Source organism: Pezoporus wallicus, unplaced genomic scaffold, assembly GCF_028554395.1.
Source record: "Pezoporus wallicus isolate ANWC-B61680 ecotype Strahan unplaced genomic scaffold, APGP_CSIRO_Pwel_v1 contig_8776, whole genome shotgun sequence".
NCBI classification, from domain to species: domain Eukaryota; kingdom Metazoa; phylum Chordata; class Aves; order Psittaciformes; family Psittacidae; genus Pezoporus; species Pezoporus wallicus.
The window spans coordinates 1,016,057-1,039,393 of record NW_026639091.1 but is presented as its reverse complement, the minus strand read 5'-3'; the positions used below and the strand labels follow the sequence as shown (position 1 = coordinate 1,039,393).

Genomic DNA, 23,337 nt, shown 5'->3' with positions numbered 1-23,337 from the left:
GCACTGGCACAGGTTGCCCAAAGAAGTGGTGAATGCTCCATTCCCGGCACTGTTCAAGGCCAGGCTGGACAGAGCCTTGGGTGACATGGTCTACTGTGAGACATCCCTGCCCATGGCAGGAGGCTGGAACTGGATGATCTTAAGGTCCTTTCCAACCCAAGCCATGTTTCTATGAAAAGCCTCCTCTCTGTGTACTTCAAGGGCAGGTTTTGTGCGCTTTTTCCAGCACGCACTTTTTGGCACAGTCGAGACCCAGAGGCTCAGCCCAGACACTTGGAAACAGCGCAGGAACCTCCAAGGGCTGTTTAGCTTGGGAAGAGAAACCGGGATAAACAGAGGAGCACCACAGGCAACGGCCTCGGGATCCGAGTAAGTGCGGGGTGCCCGCCCGCCGGCACGCCGCGGCCTAGGCCCCGCCGCCACGGCGCTGGGCCCGGCCCGGCCTAGCCCGCGTTACCTCGTCTCTGAGCGGCGCGGACCGGGCCCGCTCCGTCCCACGGGCACGCTGTGTCATGCAGGCCCCGAGCAGGCGGAGGCGGTGCCGGGAGGGGGATGGGCCGCTCCCGGTTGGGCCTCCCCGGGAAGTGTCGAGTCATGGGGCTGGGGTGGGGGCGAGGCGAGGCCTGGCCGGGCCGGGCCAGGCCTGGCCTCCCGCTGGGCCTGGGCCGTGTTCCCTCCACGGGGCCGCCGGCCTCCTGTGCCCCGGCAGGGCCCGGGGGGCCGTCCCGCCAGCGCTAGGCCTTAGCCAGGGAGGGCTTTGTCTTCATGCCTTGGAGCGGCTGTCGGGGCAGCGAGGAGGGGAAAGGCATGTCCCGGCCTCCACCCCGCAGCGGCCCTCGGGCCGGGGCTAACGAGTGACTTGGCATGAGCAGAGGCAGACATGTTGTGGCCGCTGTGGCAGCTGAGGCAATCGGCTATATTTTCATCTCCGGTGTCTTGCCTCACTCTGTTTTCAGTTCCAGGCTGAGGATCATCTTTCGTCCTCGTCAAAAACCGTTTGAGTAACAGTGGTCTCTTGGATCCCAGCCCATGTGTGTGAGCCACTTCACTGCCTCGTGAGGAGTGGAAATAGAGCCTAAAGATAAATTTCCCAGATCCAGGAATACTTGGAAGTGACTTTTTGGCCTTGCCAGAGGCACTTTCGGTCTCTTTAGTGTCCCTTGTTTATGTTCTCCTTTTTGTTTGCAACTCCTAAAGTTTACACCTGCTTCATCCTGCTGAGTTCCAACAAGATATGCCAAGAATTCAGTGTCTTTGATAAAACTTGTGATGGATGCGATCTTTCCAGGGTCATATTTTGCAGTGAGCGAGGTGAACAGTATCATTCAAAATTAATTTCTACTCGGGCATACTTCTGACTACACAGGAACCAACAAAAATTTCCCCAACTGGAAACCAGTTACTTTTAATTGCCGTTCTTTGGGTCAGCGCTGCTGGCAGCCATCTTGCTGTACTGAGGCCCAGCATGGCGAGTAGCATTGCAGGAGCTAAGAGAGTGTGGTTTCCAAAGGAATTCTTGTTTTCATGTGCCTGCCTGCCTGAAACAGTGTTTGAGAACTTGGCATCTCAAGCAGGGGTATGAACTCAGCGCTTGGTTGTCATGTGCTGTTTCAGTAAGCAGCTGCAATCATAGATACCTCACTCATTTACTTCTATAGATAAAATGTTTCATGTGTATTTTGAGGGGGTTTAATTCCTACCTGGGGAAAGCAGATCTGCCTGTAAAATGGATGTTCAGGGGTGTGAGACGCCTCAGACTGGTTTTATCTCAGAAGCAAGTTGATGAGGACATTGATAAAAAGGCAAACCAGCGTGCAGAAGTCATGACTCTTCACTTTCGTTACTGCAGCTGGAATCACTTTGAGTCAGTGACTTTTTGCTATATATTTAGCACAGACTTGCAGGAACAACTTGTTTCCTCTGTATAAGTGGAGCTTTGGAGATTGGTAGTTGTTTTGAGAAGAATCACTAACTGATAATTACTTTCTGCTCTTGCTCTTCATGCCACCTACCATAATGCATAGCTGCTGGGCATTATCACATGCTGAGCAAAGGGAGCTGTGACATAGATAAAAGCTGTGAATTGATACTATGTTGTAACAAGTTCCCTCACCCTTTTCCGTTGTCAAATGGGGCTGTTGTGACTGCTCTGAGAGAGAAAAGGGCACTGAGGATGTGAATGAGCAGCCCATCGAGTTTGCTTCAGTTTTATTGATGGCTTATTCTTCCTATGCCAGTTTGGCCATTAGCTGTGCCGTTATGGCACAGGGGCAGGCTTGACACAGGCTTTGAATTTCCTTTTAATTCCAAAGAGCTCTAAAACTGTGTTTTGTGCTTGGTTTATCTCTTTGTTGAGTCAGTGAAAGGAGCAAGAGGGAAAGTGTGTGAGGGAGCTGACCAAAGGGGTGAGTAAGGGAGATGATCTAGAGGATTTACATCACCTCTGACAGGAAGCTCATTGAGGAGCTGTAAAAACTACCCAGGTTAGCTGTTTGTCCTGCCACTTGATGAAGTTTACCAGCACACATAGGAAAGTTGGCTGGAGAGAGCCCCAGCCCATGCCTTGGGCTTTCCGGCTTGGTGTTCCAGTTCATGCTCTCCTTTGCTGATGGCGGGTGTCTGGGATTCTCTGAGCATGGTTGAGGTGCACAGGTATATTTTGCTCTGTCATTTCGGTTACGCACTGGAATGTGTAACTCTTTGTGAAAGCACAAGGAACGCCCAGGAGAGATGCAATGATGGCAAATAGTGATAATAGTAATACTCTAAATTGCTCCTGGAACATAGGCAGTGCTCGTCTCTCAAAGTCTGTTGGAGAAATAGCATCACTCTGCTGTGTAGCTGACATGAAATGTCATAACACCTGTGTTTCTTTGTCTGCAGAACTCTTGGGTCAGAAAACTGAAGCTGACCTTGCGCATGTAGATGCCTACATCTGAGACCTGTGTTCCATTTTTAATGCGTCCAAGCTTTTCGATTGCTCTAAGTGCAGTGATGTACTGACAGCATTGATCCAGCCCTTACTTCTTACTTAGGAAACTGTAGATTAAGTTCTTCAGTACTAAAACTTTTCTTCTCCCATTTAGCAGAACCATGTGGACCTCATACTGTGCTCTTCAGCATTGTTTCATATCTGAAGGTGCCTAAACTTTCTTTCCAGATTCATACAACTTTTTGTTTATGGACAGGTTTGGTCCAGAAACTTCCACTTGCTGCTCAGTTCTTCTTCCATTTATGTTTATCTGTCCCATACTGTTTTTCAGACTGCCTGGCAGTGACTGCATCCCATGGGGCAGACACTCAGTTTCAATGACAGTTTATGTAGCCAAACTCTGGCAGTGGTTTTCTTATCAACAGGTCTTTGGATCCACATCTTGTGTGCAGAGGGGTATGAGTTACATGCACACTTCCAACAGGCTAATCAGGAGTATTGTTTCTTTCTGGTGTCGCTTAGGTAAAGTTCTAAAATCTTTGTGCTAAATTAATTTCCAGTGGCCAGGAACTAATGCTGAGGCAAGGTCCTTACTAGTATGTTGCTTGGTTTCAGTACTGGTTTAACCACAAGATCCTCTCTTGGCTTGACAGTGTATTGGTTCAGTTTTCTTACTGCTTGCTCAGTTTTCCTGGAAATCCCAGACTTTTTTAGGACTCTACAAGACCACATGGTAGGTTGAAGATGAAATTCATGAGCTCCTTCCAGGGTGTATCCAGCAGCCTGTTTTGTGTCTTCTTGGGTTTGGAGAATGGATCTGTAAATCTTACATTGTAGCGAATGGATGTTGATGGCTTAAATCTTGTGCCCTTTCAATGAAAAGAGAAAAAAGATGACTTTCACAGTGCTGGCAGTCCACAAAAGACATGTTTTGCAACTACTCCTTTTGTTGACTTAAAATAACATTGTCTGCCATTTGCGACGTATTTCCCATGCTACCAGGGCTTATGTGAAGCTTGAAGACTTCTTGGAAGCAAGCTGTCTGCCTTCCAAGGCTTGCTTGGTGGTGTTCCCCTTTTTACATGTTAGAGAAAGGACCCAGTAGCATATAGCCAGTCTTGGAAAAACCTCTGCTCTGAGGAGTGGGGGGGCCTGGGGTAACATTACAGGGTACATATGTCACCCCTCTGTGACAGACTTCTAAAAATGCAGTGAGTGTGCCAAGTGTCACACTGCTGCCACGGTTGGTCTTCTGCCACTTACAGGCAAGGCTTTATTTCTTCTTGTTATTTTGTCCTTAACAGAGTGAAATCATAGAGAGATAGAATAGTTAGGGTTGGAAAGGACCTTAAGATCATCAAGTTCCAACCCCCCTGCCATGGGCAGGGACACCTCACACTAAACCATCTCACCCAAGGCTTCGTCCAACCTGGCCTTGAACACTGCCAGGGATGGAGCATTCACAACCTCCCTGGGTAACCCATTCCGGTGCCTCACCACCCTCACAGTAAAGAACTTCCTCCTCATATCCCATCTAAACTTCCCCTGTTTAAGTTTGAACCCGTTACCCTTTGTCCTGTCGCTACAGTCTCTAATGAAGAGTCCCTCTCCAGCATCCCTATAGGCCCCCTTCAGATACTGGAAGGCTGCTATGAGGTCTCCACGCAGCCTTCTCTTCTCCAGGCTGAACAGCCCCAACTCTCTCAGCCTGTCTTCATACGGGAGGTGCTCCAGTCCCCTGATCATCCTCATGGCCCTTCTCTGGACTTGTTCCAGCAGTTCCATGTCCTTTTAATGTTGAGGACACCAGAACTGCACACAATACTCCAGGTGAGCTCTCACAAGAGCAGAGTAGAGGGGCAGCATCACCTCCTTCGATTTGATGGTCACGCTCCTTTTGATGCAGCCAGTGTCGACACCATTGTCCACAAAGCTTCCACCTCTTTGCTGGTGCTTTCTGCTTGCTTAGAACAAAGCCAGACTTCATTTTTTTTGTCAGAATCAAACCAAACTCTGCAAAGTTTTCTGGTCTGACCCTAGGCACTGGCACATCTGGAATACTTGGAGAAAGCAGCCAGGCATGCACCAAGAGCGGTTACAATAGTCCACCACTGTTGTGGCTGGCTGAAGTGCAGCTTCCGAGGGAATCAATTGGTTCAAATTCATATTTATTTCATAGGGGAAATTATTTGCTGTATTAGATTATGAACGAAAATACTTAATTTGCCTTTCTTCCATTTCCTTGCTGTTTGATTTGCTCCTTTTTGTTAAGGGGGATCTGTTGTATTTCTTGTGGCATACTGGGCTGGAGCTTGCAGTGATTTCTGTGAAGGTATCATGGAAAGGTTCTTACCTTCTATAAAATAAAGAAGCCCCCATTTTGAATATTTCTACTGGCTTGCTAGGTTTAGCTAATAAACCTCGACAGGGTAAACTCTTACAACTCTTCCTGTTAGGGGAGCTGCAGCATTATCCTTTAATTCCCCTATTTATGTGGGATTTGACACCAAATAGACTTGAACTTTTGTCTCGGTAGCAGTGGTTACATGTGATTTCAGATGAGCCTGACTAATTCTTTAAAGCAAAACATCTTGCAGTCAGCAACATCTCACTGACCACTTCTGTTCAGAGATAGTTTCATAGCTATTTCCATTTGAGGCTACTGAAGTAATTATATTTACTGACAGAAAATATTGTGCTTTGAATTCCTTCAGCAGGTGCGTGGGAAACTGTTCTCTGTCTGAAGCGTAGTTTACAAAAGTCAAGGTAACAAAGAAGCCTGTAGAAAATGGAGATAAAAACAGGCAGAGGGTGGAAAGGGGACAGCATTTATCAGTCAGACTCATAACTTCTGTTTTCTGTACCAGTTCTAAAGCAGATGACTTATCGACCGCAATTCTGAAGCAGAAAAACAGGCCCAATCGGTTAATTGTTGATGAAGCCATCAATGAAGACAACAGTGTTGTGTCACTGTCCCAGGTGCGTCATCTGTAAGGGCAAAGCATTTAATCTGGTAATTTGCAAGCTGTTGCTGTGTTTTGGCTTGAGAGGTAACTTTGCAACGCGAGTCTGAGTATTTGTGTCAGCAGCTGCAGCTGTGGCAAGTATGGGGTGGGTCTTGTCTTGTTTCCTAATGCTCTTCCATGGTGAAAGTATATTTTGATCTCAGATTGTGGGATTCAGTAGAACTTGCTTCCAGGATGACCACCTGAGTGGGAGTTGGTCCTTGTGGACTTAGTATTATTTTTCCCCAGATGTTATTTTTCAAAATCAAGTAACTGTCGTTCAACTGCTTGAAGTCCTTTTTTTTCAAAAGCTTTTGCTAATTCTGTCACTATTTACAGGCAAAAATGGATGAATTGCAGCTGTTCAGAGGAGACACTGTTCTGCTAAAAGGAAAGAAGAGGAGAGAAGCAGTCTGCATTGTTCTCTCAGATGATACCTGCTCAGATGAGAAGATTCGTATGAACAGGGTTGTTCGCAACAACCTGAGAGTGCGCCTGGGTGATGTGATCAGGTAAGGATTTGCTTGCTAATCCTTGCCTGTCCTGGGTTGCCTAAGTGATCTGTGTGGTGGTTCTGAACTGACTGAGTCAGCAATAGAGTCAAGGTCTGCAGGAAGTTCTCTTACATCTTCCAGGGGAGATCACAGAAATGTTTGCAAGATCATAGGATCATAGAATGGTTTGGGTTGGAAAGGACCTTAAAATCATGCAGTTCCAACCCCAGTGCCATGGGCAGGGACACCTCACACTGAACCCAGCACTCTGTCCAGCCTGGCCTTGAACGCTGCCAGGGATGAAGCATTCACCACTTCCTTAAGCAGCCCACTCCAGTGCCTCACCAACCTCACAGTAAAGAACTTCCTTATATCTAAACTTACCCTGTTTAAGTTTGAACCCATTAACCCTTGTATTACCACTACAATCCCTAATGAAGAGTCTCTCCCCAGCATCCTTGTAGGTCCCCTTTAGATACTGGAAGGCTGCTGTGAGGTCTCCATGCAGCTTCTCTTCTCCAGGCCGAACAACCCCAGCTTTCTCAGCCTGTCTTCATACGGGAGGTGCTCCAGTCCCCTGATCATCTTCATGGCCTCCTCTGGACTTGTTCCAACAGTTCCATGTCCTTTTTATGTTGAGGACACCAGAACTGCACACAATACTCTAGGTGAGGTCTCATGAGAGCAGAGTAGAGGGGCAGGATCACCTCCTTCGACCTGCTGGTCATGCTCCTTTTGATGCAGCCCAGGATACAGTTGGCTTCTGGGCTGCGAGTGCACACTAAAGCTGGCTCATGTTCATTTTCTCATTGACCAGCACCCCAAAGTCCTTCTCCACAGGGCTGCTCTGAATCTCTTCTCTGCCCAACCCGTAGCTGTGCCTGAGATTGCTCTGACCCAGGTGTAGGACCTTGCACTTGGCATGGTTAAACCTCCATGAGGTTGGCATCAGCCCACCTCACAAGTGTGTCAAGGTCCCTCTGGATGGCATTCCTTCCCTCCAGGGTATCAACCGAACCACACAGCTTGGTGTCATCGGCAAACTTGCTGAGGGCGCACTCAATCCCACTGTCCATGTCAGCGATGAAGATGTTGAACAAGACCGGTCCCAACACCGATCCCTGAGGGACACCACTCGTTACTGGTCTCCAGCCGGACATTGAGCCATTGACCACAACTCTTTGTGTGTGGCCATCCAGCCAGTTCTTTATCCACCGAGTGGTCCATCCATCAAATTGATGTCTCTCCAATTTAGAGACAAGGATGTTGTGCAGGACAGTGTTGAATGCACAAATCCATGTAGACAATGTCAACTGCTCTGCCCCTGTCCATCAGTTCCATAGCCGCATCGTAGAAGGCCACCAAATTGGATCAAGGATCTCGCTTTATTTTTAAGTGTTTCTGCTGTATGCATATTCAGATTAGTAGTATTAAATTATTCTGAAGATTCTTGAAGTCTCTTCAGGACCTTCACAAGCCCAGGTCCTGTTACTAAACCGAGTTGTTCATTTATCCCACTGCTGTCACATCCCAAGTTCACATTGTCAGGTGAACTTGCAAACATTTCTTGTCTAACTTTTTCATGTCCAGTGTTAACTGTGGAAGGCATTAAGCAGCATTGTAGTTTATCTTATAGTATCTGTGGCAAACAGAAGTTAAAATGTGTGCTAGAAGTGAGTGACAAAAGCATGAACCAGTCAAATAGGTTAAAAATCCTTGAAGGATGTTTATATTCCAGTTTTCCATGGAAAATGTTTGTATTCCAGTTCCATGGGAATGTCTCGCGTGTTCTGGGAGAATTGAAGCCTGGTTTCTGACAGTACGCTTTCTGAGGCAATCTCTGGAATAACCTTTAAATGCAAGATGTGTTTCATATAAACTTTGTAGAGGGAAAAAAATGAGGCTGTTCCACCCATCCCTCTACTACTAGAAAATGCAAGTTTTAAACGCCACTGTATTTGGAACAGAACAGTGCTTTGTACCAGTCTGGATTTAAAATTAAGGTGAATCTTTACTTAACCTCTTGCGAGGTAACTGTTGGAGTAACTTGTGACAGTTCAGCCTGTGTTCTCCCCTCCTCTGCTGAGACTGTGTCTGTGTACTTCTCAGCCTCCCAAATCTGTTACTAGTTGTCTTAAATTCATTGTGGGGGGATAAAATTTTAACACTTCCTGACCTCAAAGTTTTTCTTGCTGATCTCTGACTGCTTTATTGTGTTAGTTTCTGTGGTTTGTTTTTTGCCAAAATCCAGACTCATGCACTAATAACTTCCTGCTTGTGGTCTGTCTTGTCCTTTACCCTTCTGCTGTGTCCTCTCTATAAGGCATGTGGTAGAAGAATCCAGTAAAAGTCTTTAACAAGACTCACATACACAGAGGTGCATTTTTAGCTGAAGTTCCACATAGGCTCTTAGTAGCTGGCAAAGCCAGTTTGAGCTCTCTGCCACAGCCTGATACTCTGTTGTCTTAGGCTGCAAAATAATAACTGCAGTGTTTATTTAAGAAGGAGGAAGGGGCCTTCAGACTTTAAGCTAAATGTCAGTCTCTGTAAAATGTGACAGACACCTGGCTACCCCTGGTTGGTACTGCAGGAGCCCTTGCTCAGAATCAGAGTTGTTTGCCGCAGGGGCTCTGCTGTCTGTCAGAAATTGGAGAGAGGCCGGAGGAAAGAGCTACTTCCAGCTTCCTTTTCCCTTGCAGCCGGTTCAGGAGTGGCTTGCTGTTGAAAAAAAAGTTAGCTTGCAACTCTTAGAGTTCTTTAGGGTGCATTAGTAACTTGTGAATGTGCCATGGGGATAACAATGAGGGCTACAGAAGAGCAGAAGGGTCAGAAGACAGTAGGAAACTCCCCAGTGGTCTTGGTTAAGGCTAAGAAGAGTGAAGGAAAGCATGTGTTGTGAAGGCTGGCTCTTGATTGGTATGGTTTTTGCATAGTTAGCATTGAAATGTTCTTGTGCAGGTGGGAAATACTCATCAGGGCTTTGGAGGGTTCTTTCTGTTTTTTGTACTGGCCTGGGAAGGGGCATCACTGATGTTTTCAGACTGGAGTTAAGTCCAGCATGATGTGGCTAACTGGAGTTTCCTTCTGTTGCAGCATCCAGCCGTGCCCAGATGTGAAATACGGCAAACGTATCCATGTGCTGCCAATTGATGACACTGTGGAAGGGATCACGGGGAACCTGTTTGAAGTCTATCTCAAGCCGTACTTCCTGGAAGCATACAGACCCATCAGGAAAGGTAATAGTGCCTGTTACTGCAGTCCTGATGGTAGTGAGTATGAGCTAGTCTTGAGACTGAATAAAAAGAATTTCTAGACGCTCATACAGATCTCTCTGAAGCATTAGACTGACATCTGTAGAGTGAGATTTTGCTGATGCTGATATAATTTTCCTAGTCTTCAGAAGAAATGGTGATTGCTGCTGCTGTGTGGCCGAGTAACTTGATAGTTCTGGGGGGGGGTTTGTGCTACATGAGATTGGAGAGCATGAGAAAAGGCTCAGGTAGAACTCGGGAGAAAATCTCATTAAACTAAGTGGCTACCACGTGATGGAACTGGAGAGTTTCTGCCATAGAACTGGGGATTTGTTTGGATATACCACTTGGCACCCTGATTAAATTCATTTCTTCAGAGTAATTTAATCATTAACAGGGAGACCATGTGGAAATCCAAATACACTTTTGGAGCTGCGCTAGCAGCACTTCTGCTGGTACAAAAGGTCCTAATACACTGTTGCACAAGTTGAAGTTAATCCAGTTTCTATACCCCAGCTTAGCAAGGAGTAATAGTGCAGTATTATATATCATTCTACTTTTGGAGATAACCAGCTGTAACTAGTAAAAACTAATTATCCAACTTCAAAATGTTTTGGTTTTTTATTGTTAGGACTCTTTGCCTGTTTCAGAAATACTACATTGAAACTGATTGAAAAAGAAATGTGATTCCTTGTCTTTGTACTGTGTATTTAGGCAGCATTCTATTCTATTGTTTGCTTGTTTTGTTTGTTACTGGAGGAAATTTGAGAACTTTAACTGCTGTGGATCTAAACTGTGCCTGGATCATCACAGTACATGCAGCTCTGGAGTTCAAAATGCAGAGCATGCCAGCAGCCTATGCCTGTAACCCCCTTCCCTGTCCTCTGGCACTGCTAGTAGTACAAGGGTGGACTTTTTGCACATGCCTGTTGCAGCAGGCTACTGAAGTATGGGGTTTTACAGGTGACATCTTCCTGGTACGTGGGGGCATGCGTGCAGTGGAGTTCAAAGTGGTGGAGACAGACCCAAGTCCATACTGCATAGTGGCTCCAGACACAGTGATCCATTGTGAAGGAGATCCTATCAAACGAGAGGTGAGCAGAATCCTGCCACGCAGTTCTACTACTGAATACCCTCTGTCCAGAATCTGTGACAGTGCTTGAGAGCAGCAGTGTTTGTGGTTCCTGTTTTGGTATATTGTTATTGAATACATGAGAAACTCTGGTTTCAATAGATGTGCTGCTGCTGAAGGTAGTCAGAGAAATGTATTTTCAGTGTCCTCTTCATATGCTGAGGTAGCATCACTGTGTAGGTTTGCTGAAGAGATGCCATACTTTGGCAGCAGCTGGTTTTGCATCTGCTTCCAGATATCTCACGCTGGAGTTGAATCTTTGAATTCCAGAGTTCCCTTGATGCATAGAAGGGAGAGCTTACAATGCTGCTAAATTTCATGTGAAAAGAAAGCTAGTAGTGCTTTTTCCAGTGATGAATTGAAATCCCCACGATTGATTTGAAGGGTCTGGGATTTAATACTTTTTAAAGCGTCTAGCGTTGAGTGTACCAAGCTTGAGACAGCCTGAGTATCTTGTCTGTCAGGTCTCAGCCACCTTGCTGTTACACAGTAGAAAATCTCAGAGAGATGAGCTAAGGTGGTTGTATACTTCATAAAAGTAAGTGCCTTTTTACCACCTGCACATCAGAGTGAGGGCTGGTTTGTAGTTAGCTGCCTTATGAAAAAATTGACCTCTGTGTGACACTTGTGAGCCTGCATCTGGACACCCCCATGAGTCGAACTAGAGTTCTTTGTGACACAGCAGAGACACTTAGAAGAAAGTTCAGCCAAGGCCACTGAAGTGATGAGGGGCTGGAGGCCAGAATGAATGAGGAGAGGCTGTGAGAGTGGGATGATGCAGCCTGGAGAAGGGAAGACAAAGGGATAACTGCCTGATGGGAAAGGTAGATGACCAGGCTGTTGTAACAATTGTGCCCAGGCAGTGGGTCAAGAGAAATTCCCAGTAGATACCAGGAAGAAGGTTTCCCTCAACCCTGGAGCAGGGCCCAGGATGGGCAGGAATCTCCAAACTTGGGGACCTTTGGTGTTAGAGAAAGCAGGGGATGCTGAGTGTGACCTGCCTGAGGTAGGAATTCCCATTTGTATGTCTTGGACTGAACCCTTCTGAGATTCTAGGCTGTCTTATTTTATTATTTTTAGTGTGACTTAATGTTACAGATATATGGGGCAGCAGAGATCTGGACAGCCAAATGAGTGGCTGCTGTAGAGCTGTACCGGAAGAGCTGGTTACAGTTGATCTTATCCAAATGTCTGGATCATAACATTCTCTGTTAAATTTTGAGTCAATCCTAAAAGACAACACTACATCTGAGAACTGTATGGCAGCTTGAGTGTGTTGAGTAATTAGAGGTATCACAGCTTAAGGAATATGTGTATTTTATACTGAGCTTCGCGGTCTTTACTAGTGACATGAGCAGGTCACAGAGCTTGTTTTGTGCTGGAGTCTGTAAGGAATCTGGCAGTAGAGTCTGTTATTCAAGGTACATGCAGGCTGTTCCCTCTCTATGTCTGAGCTAAAATACAATTGTAGAAAATACCCGGAAGACTTGAAAGTCTTTCTGGATCTCGAGGATCTCAAGACAGCACAGAAACACCTACAAGCAAAAACCCAGACTCCTGGATTCTATGGCCTGGGAGGGGTTCTTGAACTGTTGTTTTCACTCAGATATACTTCCTTCCTGGCAGGATGAAGAGGAGTCACTGAATGAAGTGGGCTATGATGACATTGGTGGCTGCCGGAAGCAGCTGGCTCAAATCAAAGAGATGGTGGAGCTTCCCCTCCGACACCCTGCGCTCTTCAAGGCCATAGGGGTGAAGGTAGGTTCCTCTTGATGTCAGAGGCTTGTGAGGCATTGGTGTGGAAATAAGTAATTGGTGAGGGGTTTGTTTTTTTTTAATGCTAGTGTTAGGAAATTATTTCCTTACGTGTTCTGGACACATGTACTGGCAGCTTGTAAAGTGGAGTGATGCTTTGAATCAGTGCTGTCAGTTACTGGCAAGATTTTTGTTTGTGTGTCATGCAAAGTAGAAAGGGTGTTGATGAGCAATGCTGGGATGGCAGCTGTTGCATGAGTTTGCATCACAATTTTGGACTGGCTTTATCAAATGCTTACAATTGCACTATGAAGCTACTTACACATTGAAGTACTAGCTCACCACTGAAGTCCTTTGCCTTTGTCCTCAGCCTCCACGTGGGATCCTGCTGTATGGTCCTCCTGGCACTGGCAAAACACTGATTGCCCGAGCTGTGGCCAATGAAACAGGAGCTTTCTTCTTCCTGATCAACGGTAAGTTTTGTGGCTGATTTGGCCCCCAGATCTGCTGTGTGCTCATTCATCTATCTTGTGGTAATGAATGTTGTCAGTAGGGCTCACAGAGCCATGTTGTCTCTCTGACATCCTTCCTTACCTCTTCCAAGTGTCTGGAAACATCTGTAGTGGCACTTCCCTTAAGCTCATTGTGTTGTGTCAAGGTGTCTGGAACTTAGCTTTGGACTTGGAGTCTGTCTCTCTGGGTGTTCATTTATGTTGAAGAGGACAGAGCGGGGAGTGAAGCGCTGAGGTTATTCTGAGTGTATGGGATGCAGGACACTTAGATCTGTTGCTGCCACCACATTCCATTCAGAAAAGAAGCCAGTCTGCTGTGGATTACTTTTATCTCAAGTAAATCACAAGATCTGTTTTGTTTCATGTAACATTAACTGGGGGGAGCTTCCCTGGAAGCTATAATGAGTACCTTAGGACTTAGCTACAAGCGACAGAACCTGCTGTCAATAGCTCTCTCCCAAACCAGCTGGGATGATTGCTGATAATGTCCAGTAAGGACTGAATTCCTCACTGCTTTTACAGTCAGTGCTGGAATAACTGAACATTTTTACTTAAGGTGTGCTGCTTTTCTTTTCTGATTTCAGTCACACAGACCCATGAAGGTGATAGCAAAGGAGTGTGTAGCACAGCATGGAAGTAGGGGAGTGACTTCCTTTGTATCTCGAGACAGCAGATGTAAATGGGCTGGTTTTAACCATATGTCGCCCTTGTCATATACTTCCTGAAGTGTGGAAGCTGTCACTGAATGCTAATGAGCCAGCCGTTCCTTAAGGCACTTGTACTCCTGTTGCATAATAAAAATAGCACTGTTAGAGTTAGTGGTGGGTTCTGTCTGCTGGTCCCAAGCCTTGGAGCTGCTGTAGACAGAGCTAGTATGAGCTGGTGAATTACCTGTAATGGTACTCTTAGTATTGGTGGCGTTGCCAGGCTTCAGTCAGCTAGCAGCTTTGCGCTCCTGATGGTCAGGTTTCTTTCTCTTGGGTCCTTTAGAAACATACTTTCATGACACTCTCATCAGCATGGTGGAAAAATCCGTAAAAACAGAGTGAATCTGTAAGCCTGCACTATTGTTCAGCAGTTGTAGGAGATCTCAGGGGAATATGTCCTTCCTTGGGGGTTGATGTGCTTACACATTCTTAGGGTTTTATTTTTTATTTATCCTCTGAGAGGAGATAGGGTTTATTGTTGTTTTGGTTGTTTTTTTTTTAAATAATTTATAGGATTTTACAGAGGTATATATGTGTATGTGTGTGATATAAGCTAAAGGCAGCTTCAGTATCTAGAGCTTTTTCCTTCCCTACCGTGACAGTTTATCACCATATAATTTGATTGCTTCTCTTGCAAGCTAGGACTGGCATTAACAGTGTGCGGTGTCTCACTGCAGAGAAGCTCACCAAGTGTGAAAATAGGGTAAGGAAAGAGGCAGTTAAAGGTAGCTCACTGACTAGCGCTGCATCCTGTTAGAGTAAACTGAAAGCACCAGAATAATCATAGAAGGTAATTCTGCACGCTGTTTTTGCCTGTTCAGCTGCAAATTTAGTGAACTCCGTTGATAGTATTTGCTTTGGCTTGAAATATAGATTGTTCCATGTGAAAGTTGTACTAAGAAAGACTGAGCTATGTGTGTTGGGGCTGGCTGCCTTTCTTCTGGGTGCCACAGTGCTGCTGTTTTTCAGGTCCTGAGATCATGAGCAAGCTGGCTGGTGAGTCTGAGAGCAACCTGAGAAAAGCCTTTGAAGAAGCAGAGAAGAATGCTCCTGCTATCATCTTCATTGATGAACTGGATGCCATTGCTCCTAAGAGAGAGAAGGTAAAGAAAACCTGAAGGAAGTAAAGTAGTACCTCCATTTTGATAGTAGCTGTCATGAATCTCTGCATTTGACTGCCAGGTAAAGCAGTATTTAACTTAACACCTGATTTCAGTTGGACATGAGAATTGGGTATCGTTCTATAACAGCTCGTGGCTGTCATATCTGTCCACTCTGGTGCCATACTACCTCCTGTGCTGTGTTGTAGAGCTTTTGATCTAAGCACTGCTTTCTCTCTCCATAGACCCATGGGGAAGTGGAACGCCGCATAGTGTCTCAGCTGTTGACTCTTATGGATGGACTGAAGCAGAGAGCACATGTGATTGTCATGGCAGCTACCAACAGACCTAACAGCATCGACCCAGCACTCAGGCGATTCGGTAACCACAGCTGCCGTGCCTTTCCTGTACATCATACACTTTGTTACAGGCTGTGCTTCAAGGGCTTTGGAAGGATTAAGCAGAAATTAATGCTAAACATCTTCCATATGTTACATAAACTATTGACTTGTCTCCAGCTGCTTGCTTGAAATCCAATTCTAGGCTTCCAGCCTTTGGTATCATTTTTCATGCCATATTAGGGTAGAAATGTGTAGGAAAAAAAAACCACTTTGAAGAGAAAAAGTACATTAGCCTCTATTCAGTGAACCTATTTGAGGACATACTGAAGGAGTAAATGCGTAAGGGGATGTTCATGCCTTCGGTTGCATAAGGTTCTGAATTGTCTGATTCTCTTACTGATAAGAAATCCATTTCTGAAGTCCAAGTTTTCAGAACTTTGTGTTGTGAATTAATGTCTGGTGTCAGAGCAGTTGGTAAGGTCTGTAATAGCAAACAAGTCAAGTGTGCAGGGGGAAATGGCCTCTTAAATGTGTAGTGAGCCATTTGAATGCATAGCTATGGCTAGAGGAAAATTATAAGGTACCTGAGTTAATATTGCAGTAATACCTGGGTTTCCCAGCTCTCCAGACACTGGGACTACTTGTACTTCTGTGAAAGCTCTGAAAAATTGAATTTCTTGGTATTTGTGTAGTTTTGTGATGAGGGCACAAAGGTAGTAATAAACACAAATGTGTCATGGTGCATTGGTTGAGGGCGGCATTTTTTCCTAAAAATGAAGCTTAGAAAAAGTTAACTAAACCAGCAATCCTCAGTGTTATATAATCTTGAACTGTAGTTGATCAGTAGTCTCACTTTCCCTACGTGGCCAAAGCCTTTCCTCCTTCTCTGATCTGACTCTGCTGTCTACTGTGCTGACAGATGCTGCAGAGAAATCCCAAAAGTCTGGCATTTTCTGAAATTGTATGTTTGTGGCTTGCCACCATGTTGTTCAGTCAGAGGAAGGCAGCAACTGCAGCTCCTCTGGTTTGCAGAATCAGCAGCTCAACATCATGTTTTGTATTCCCCAGGTCGTTTTGACAGAGAGGTAGATATTGGTATCCCAGATGCTACCGGGCGCCTGGAGATCCTGCAGATCCACACAAAAAATATGAAGCTGGCTGATGATGTGGATCTGGAGCAGGTGAGTAGTGAGCTATTGGAAAGCTTGTCTCTGCAGACAGATATTCCCGATGCTCTCTTTTATAGTTGAACAGTTGTTAAGGTTTGATCACACAACTGGAGTTGCTCACTTAGGACAGCATGACACTCTGCAAGTGTGTGATCTAACCAGTTTACCAGTGACCAGAAATCATCGCTCACTATTATGGCTAAATGAAACAAATGTGTATCAGTTCACTGTGGACACGCCTTACCACTGTCCTCCTGGGGTTTTTTGCTGACACATTCCCTTTTAAAGTAAAACAGTCTCACACAGAGCTGGGTGAGCATTGTGGTGGCATTGGATACCACATGTAAACCGGATGGTTCCTGTCATCTCTGTCCTGAATGAAGAACTGCAGTCCTCTGAGTTATCTTTCTGCAAGCCACCTGAATTCCAGTTGCAGCTTTGATCTCAAGTAGGAGGTGGAACAGGAGTGTCTTTGCCTGTTAAATATGTGGTAGCACTTGTCTTGAATCTGCAGCAAAGTACTGATGTTGCTGTCCTACAGAGGTTTGTTGCACTTCCCAGTGGGTGACCAGAGTATGCATTGCCCTTGCAGTGCACTTGCTTGTATCCCTGTGAGTCATAGTCAGTGCTCTGCTTTCAGGTGGCAAACGAGACCCATGGCCATGTTGGTGCTGACTTGGCTGCTCTTTGCTCAGAAGCTGCTCTTCAGGCTATCAGAAAGAAGATGGATCTCATAGACCTTGAAGATGAAACAATTGATGCTGAAGTGATGAACTCCCTGGCTGTGACGATGGATGACTTCAGGGTAATGCAGGAGTGCCCTTTTCTTTGCGGTGCAGTGTCTTAATTGCTTATCTGAAGCAAGTGAATGTAAACTATTAGCATTCATATAATGCTATTTCTTCTAACAACAGTGGGCTCTGAGCCAGAGCAATCCTTCAGCTCTTCGGGAGACTGTGGTGGAGGTGCCACAAGTTACCTGGGAAGATATTGGTGGTCTAGAAGATGTAAAGAGAGAACTCCAGGAGCTTGTACAGGTAAGGGTTTCCAGCAGATTTTTGCTTAGCGTTCTTGAAAGATAATTAGAATAACAAGATCCAGTTCTTCAGATTCCCATTTGGGCTGTGAACAGGGTAAGTGCAGGGGTTTTTATGGTATTTGGACTAAAAATATCAGGCTGTCCATCTTGGTGAACTTGGAGAGGAAGACGCTGAGAAACAGCATCAGGCTTTCCTTATCTGAGTCTCCTATGTCACCTTGGGTGCGTGTTGTGTTACATGCAGAAACAGCAGCAGTTCTGCTTCTCTTTTTGGTGACCAGCAGTGCGACCACTGCTGAGAATCCTTTTAAGGGCTGGCTTTATATGCCAGAAAATAGATGAAGATTCTTATACAGAGAGCCTCTGAAGGGCTTCTCATTGGCATTACCACAGGTACAGGTGAGAAGTAATTGTGAAGCCTTCTGTGAAGGGAAAGACTGGGACAGAAAGTCATAGAGGATCTATGGAAACTCTTGGGGGCTGTATTTGGGTGGTATGGGTTTGATACGTTCCTGCTTTCAGTTGGCACTGTAGGAACATCCTGTCTGTGAATAAAAGAATCTTAATTTTCAGCCTAATTTTCTGATGTTGAAATTGTCACCTGCCTCTGACCTCGTTGCTGAGGATAAATGCGCACATAATACACCTTGCCTGTCTCTGGAGAGCAGAGTGAATAGGGTAGATAATGAGATGTTCCCTTTTGCTTCTGCGGGGCAGAGTGAAGTTGGGATTAAGTTGGAAAACTGCCCAAACTGGTATTTAGTTCTTAAGAGGTGAATAGGTTGTTTTAGGCAGCTTTCTAATTTAGCTGTGATGCTTTTCAAACCAGCTTCAGTTTAAAAACTCCAGCAGACAGGATCTTTTATTTAACCCACCAGAAATCTCAGGTAGTGTTCCTGGTAGGAGGAGAAACAAAACTGACCTACAGAAAGATGTCCCTGTCCATGTCAGAGGCATTGGACTGGATGACCTTTGAAAGTCCCTCCCCAGCAAAACCATTCTGTGGTTCTAAAATACAGGCCTGTTCTGCTTCATGAGAAGTTTTTGTTTGTTTTGATCTCCTTCAGTATCCTGTGGAGCATCCAGACAAGTTCCTCAAATTTGGCATGACCCCATCGAAAGGGGTTCTGTTCTACGGGCCACCGGGTTGTGGTAAGACACTGCTGGCCAAAGCCATTGCCAATGAGTGCCAGGCAAACTTCATCTCCATCAAGGGGCCGGAATTGCTCACCATGTGGTTTGGTGAGTCTGAAGCCAACGTGCGTGAGATCTTTGACAAGGTGAGTGCTGCTTCTGCAGCTTCTGCTGTGCTGTGTTTGTGCTCAGGTATCCCTAGAACTTTGCTGTGTCTGTCGAACTGGCCTGGTGGTTGGTTGTGTCTTTTATGTTTTCCCCACTTGCACTGAGAGCAGGAGCTGCTTTCCTGCCATCGGGGAATTAATCCTCTTCAGCAACATAGCTATTTACTCTTGTTCTCTGGTTGCAGTTTGCTCTGTTGGTACAGGACAATAGATGCTTCAGTGCCCTAGCAGTGAGGCCAGTGTTAGGATGGCACAGGATACCCTCCGCATCCCTGAGAATTTACCTTAACACCTCATTAGCTGTCACCACCTAAAGATTTGCAAAATATCCTGTGGGTTCTTGTCCTGCAGTATACATGGCTTAGGAAGGAGCTCCCTCCTGCCCAGTGCCCTGTAGATAGAGTCACCTCCTGTCCCAGAAGGTATCAGCATGGAATATCTTGGGAATCTTCATCCTTATAGCAAGGGAAGGTGCTGCCAGGACAAAGTAGAACTAAGAGTGAGAGAGAAAACTTTAGGGGACCTCAGAGACAGTGTAGTCCAGCTGTTTTTCCAGAGCAGGGAGATAACTTGGGAATTTGATCGAGTTGCTCAGGGCCTCATGTTCTGAGCACATGCTAAGGGTGGAGAATCCCTGATGTCTCTGGACCTGCATGTTAATGTTTGAGCTGTGAGTGTGAAGAATTTCCTTATGTCTAGCTGGAATTTTCTTTGCAGCAGTTTGTGCTGATGGGCTTTCATCTTTTCACTGCACACCTTGAAGAAAAATCTGGGTTTTCCCTATAACTGCCCATGAGGTAGCTGAAGACAATGATTGGGTTTCCCCCTTCCATTGAATATAACTCACCTACCGACACTTGAGTGCCTGAATAGCCAGTTGACATCCCCAGGTCTTGCAGGGACAGTTTGGTCCAGGCATACTGGCTTCAGCTTTCCCTCTGGGCATCAGAGTTATCACGCTTCTGCCTGGCTAACCACAAGCCCAGCTGTGGGGAAATTCAGCTTGTGTTTCAGGAGAGTCTGACTGAGGGTTTGTGTGGCAGGAGACTGCTCTAGAGCAGCTCCCTCAAGCTCTTGTTGCTGCAGCAGTGCTCTCATATTCCTCTTAGGTACTTCAGTGGTAGGGTAGGCACAGTCATTGTGCTCCTTGCTGGGTGTTAATATGGACTAGTTGTTCCATTTTGCTTTTTGCAGGCCCGCCAAGCAGCCCCTTGTGTGCTCTTCTTTGATGAGCTGGACTCCATCGCAAAGGCTCGAGGTGGGAATATCGGTGATGGTGGTGGTGCCGCAGACCGTGTCATCAACCAGATCCTGACAGAGATGGATGGCATGTCCACCAAGAAGAACGTCTTCATCATCGGTGCCACCAACCGGCCAGACATCATTGACCCAGCCATCCTGCGCCCCGGCCGTCTGGATCAGCTCATCTACATCCCTCTGCCTGATGAGAAGTCCCGGGTGGCTATTCTTAAAGCCAATCTGAGGAAATCACCAGTTGCTAAGGTAGGACCTGCCCCCATGTCTGGCTTGGGTTTGCTGTGTCCTGCACATGTCTCTCACAAGCTAGGGGCAGAGCAGAGGGGTGGCGGCCACTCCAAGTAGTACTTGGTACAACTGGAAAACCTCCAGTTCCTTAAGGGTGGAAATGAAGAGGTAGTGGGAGGTTTGAGTTCTGAAGTGTCCGTGTGTACATGCAGCAGGTCTTTGAATGAAGAGGTAGAGGGAGACTTGAGTTCTGAAGTGTCCGTGCATACGCACAGCAGGTCTTTGTCCCAAAGTGGAGTTCTGCCCACAGTGCAGTAACAGGAAGGCCTGTACAGCAAGAAGAGATTCCTGCAGTCTGAAAGGGAAGTAAATGTAGAACATTTACTGGGGGTGGAAAATGGAAATTGGAGAGGAAGCGCTGCAGTTAATTATTGCTGAACTCAATCATAGGCGAGAGCTGTGTCCCTTGCCTGGGGCAGAGGCAATAATGTAGCTGATAGTTAGTCACAGAAAAGCAAATGTCCAGTGAGAACTCAAGCTTTTTTATGTGAAGCTTACCTTTCTAGGTTCTGTTCAGAAGAAAAGCTTCAAAGGAGACTGCTGTACTACCCCTTCAGTTGAGGGGAAGGAGGAGGAGGTCCCTTCATAGAATAGTTAGGGTTGGAAAGGACCTCAAGATCATCTAGTTCCAACCCCCTGCCATGGGCATGGGTGCCTCACACCATTGTCTTGGTCTGTCCGTGCTCTGCTTTGATTTCCAGTCCAACAGTGTTTGTTTGACTCCTTATTCTGAGACCTAACAGCCTAAATCCACAAGTGCAGAGGCATTTACGGAGGCATTGTGAATTCTTGGTGGTGGGTGCCTGCCTTTGTGTGCAGTTAACTGCTCCTCAAAACAAACTGCACAGCTGATCTTTCCAGAATTGCCCAGAGTTAAGGCAGCACCTTGATACCATGGGAACCTCTCTGTAAGGTGCTAAGGAGGGACATCCTGTCCTTTCTCTAGGATGTGGACCTGGATTTCCTCGCTAAGATGACGAATGGCTTTTCGGGAGCCGATCTGACAGAGATTTGCCAGCGTGCCTGCAAACTGGCCATCCGCGAGTCCATCGAGAGCGAGATCAGGCGGGAACGTGAGAGGCAGACCAACCCCTCTGCCATGGTGAGTGGGGCCCTGAGCTCTTCCTGCTCGCCTGAGCGAGGTGTGAGGGGTTCCTACCTCATGCTTATGCTCAGAGGGTGGACCTGCAGCACCTTGTTCTTGTCTTGTGGGAGGTTGAGGCTCTCCTGGTCTGCGTCATGGTCAGTGTTCATGATCAGAGGCCCTCTCCAGCCCCTGCCCTGGTGGGTGTTGTGGCCTCCTGGCCCAGAGGGAGGCTGTCCATGGACCCTCTGTCCTGCTGCAGGAGGTGGAGGAGGACGACCCGGTTCCCGAGATCCGCAGGGATCACTTTGAGGAAGCCATGCGCTTTGCCCGCCGCTCGGTCAGTGACAACGACATCAGGAAATACGAGATGTTTGCACAGACTCTACAGCAGAGCCGTGGCTTTGGCAGCTTCAGGTAACCACTGGGGAGAGCCCCAGAGCAGAGCAGTGAGGCAGCTTGCTGCTGGGCTCTAGGCAGCAAACCTCTCTTCAACCGTGCTTCCCCATTCTCCCCAACATGCACAGCAGACAGCACACTGTGGCTGTGCTGGAGGTCCACTGTAGCTGTTCTGTTAGTGCTCCTGAAGCTCATTAACCTGTTTCGATAGAATCCTAGAATGATTTGGGTTGAAAGGGACCTTAAAAGCTCACCCAGTTCCAACCCCTGCCACAGGCAGGGACACCTTCCACTAGAGCAGGTTGCTCCAAGCCCCTGTGTCCAACCTGGCCTTGAACACTGCCAGGGATGGGGCAGCCACAGCTTCTCTGGGCACCCTGTGCCAGCGCCTCAGCACCTTCACAGGAAAGAACTTGTCCCTCATATCTAATCTAAATCTCCCCTCTGTCAGGTTAAACCCATTCCCCTTGTCCTGTTCCTACCTGCCCTTGTCAAAAGCCCCTCTCCAGATTTCTTACAGGCTCCTTCAGGTATTGGAAGACTGTGATTAGCAGAGGTGCTCCAGCCCTCTGATCATCTTCATGGCCTCCTTTGAACTCGCTCAAGCATGTCCGTACCGCGCTTTGTGTTGGGGGCCTCAGAGCTGAATGCCAGGACTCCAAGTGGGGTCTCACACGAGAGGAGCAGAGGGTCAGAATCACCTCCCTTGAGCACAAGCAACAGGCAGAAGCTCTGTGAGCCTTTTGCATGACCTGCCCTAAGGCTCCATCCCGTTTCCATTTGGGGGTGTCCTAATTGTCATGGGGTGTTGGTGTAGAGGGAGGGATAGTGCTGAGCTGTGAGGAGGCTTCTGAACAGCATCTCTTCTCTCCCCTTTGCACCGCTGCACACAGGTTCCCATCTGGTAACCAGGGTGGTGCTGGTCCCAGCCAAGGCACGGGAGGCGGCAGTGGGAGCAATGTGTACAGTGAAGACAATGACGACGATCTCTATGGTTAACTCGCTGTCCTCGGTGGACCAAACTCCAAATCAGGCCACGTTGTACAGGGGAAAATCCAGTGTTCAATGGACTCTTGGCTTCTTCATTCCTCGGTCAGAACAGTGTAGCTGCACGTCAGACTTTGTACAGAGGATGTTTTCTGCAGACACAGATCCAAACCGTTGTTCAGTCGGGAGGCAGACAGTGCATTAACAAGGAGGGGAGCTGACTTAATTTCTGAGAAATTTCTGTTCTAGTTTATGTGGCAGAATCAGCAGCTTTAGCAAAGGGTACAACGCTAGCCTGTATTAAAAAAAAAAAAAAAATCACAAAAAGGCACCATAAAAATAATAAAAAAATAATAAAACTCCCACAAAACTCCACCCAGGCCCCAGCCCTTCCTTTGTGTGGTGCTGGGGCTGCCTGCAAACCCACCCATCTCTGTACTGTGATGGAGCCCATCTGTGTGTGCACCCGCTCCCTGCTGCCCTCGGGGTTGCTCTTCCTTTTAACACCCATTAGCTCACATTAGCAGAAGGAATCGCTTTGGAAGCAGCATCTGTGCTCTGACTGCAAGCACTGAGTACAAGAG

The 23,337-nt window shown here is 46.7% G+C and overlaps 1 protein-coding gene across 1 annotated transcript; it reads left to right on the top strand.

Moving 5' to 3' along the window:
• The first annotated feature begins 355 nt into the window (after positions 1-355).
• Positions 356-23,080, top strand: VCP (valosin containing protein). The gene is made up of 17 exons (XM_057413628.1): positions 356-369; positions 5,800-5,911; positions 6,277-6,449; positions 9,525-9,667; positions 10,646-10,776; positions 12,441-12,572; positions 12,940-13,042; positions 14,758-14,891; positions 15,134-15,269; positions 16,298-16,410; positions 17,039-17,203; positions 17,313-17,435; positions 18,505-18,717; positions 19,933-20,241; positions 21,230-21,385; positions 21,630-21,784; positions 22,660-23,080. The coding sequence occupies exons 3-17, from the start codon at positions 6,283-6,285 to the stop codon at positions 22,763-22,765; spliced, it is 2,286 nt and encodes a 761-aa protein (XP_057269611.1). The 5' UTR covers positions 356-369; positions 5,800-5,911; positions 6,277-6,282; the 3' UTR covers positions 22,766-23,080.
• The last annotated feature ends 257 nt before the right edge of the window (positions 23,081-23,337 follow it).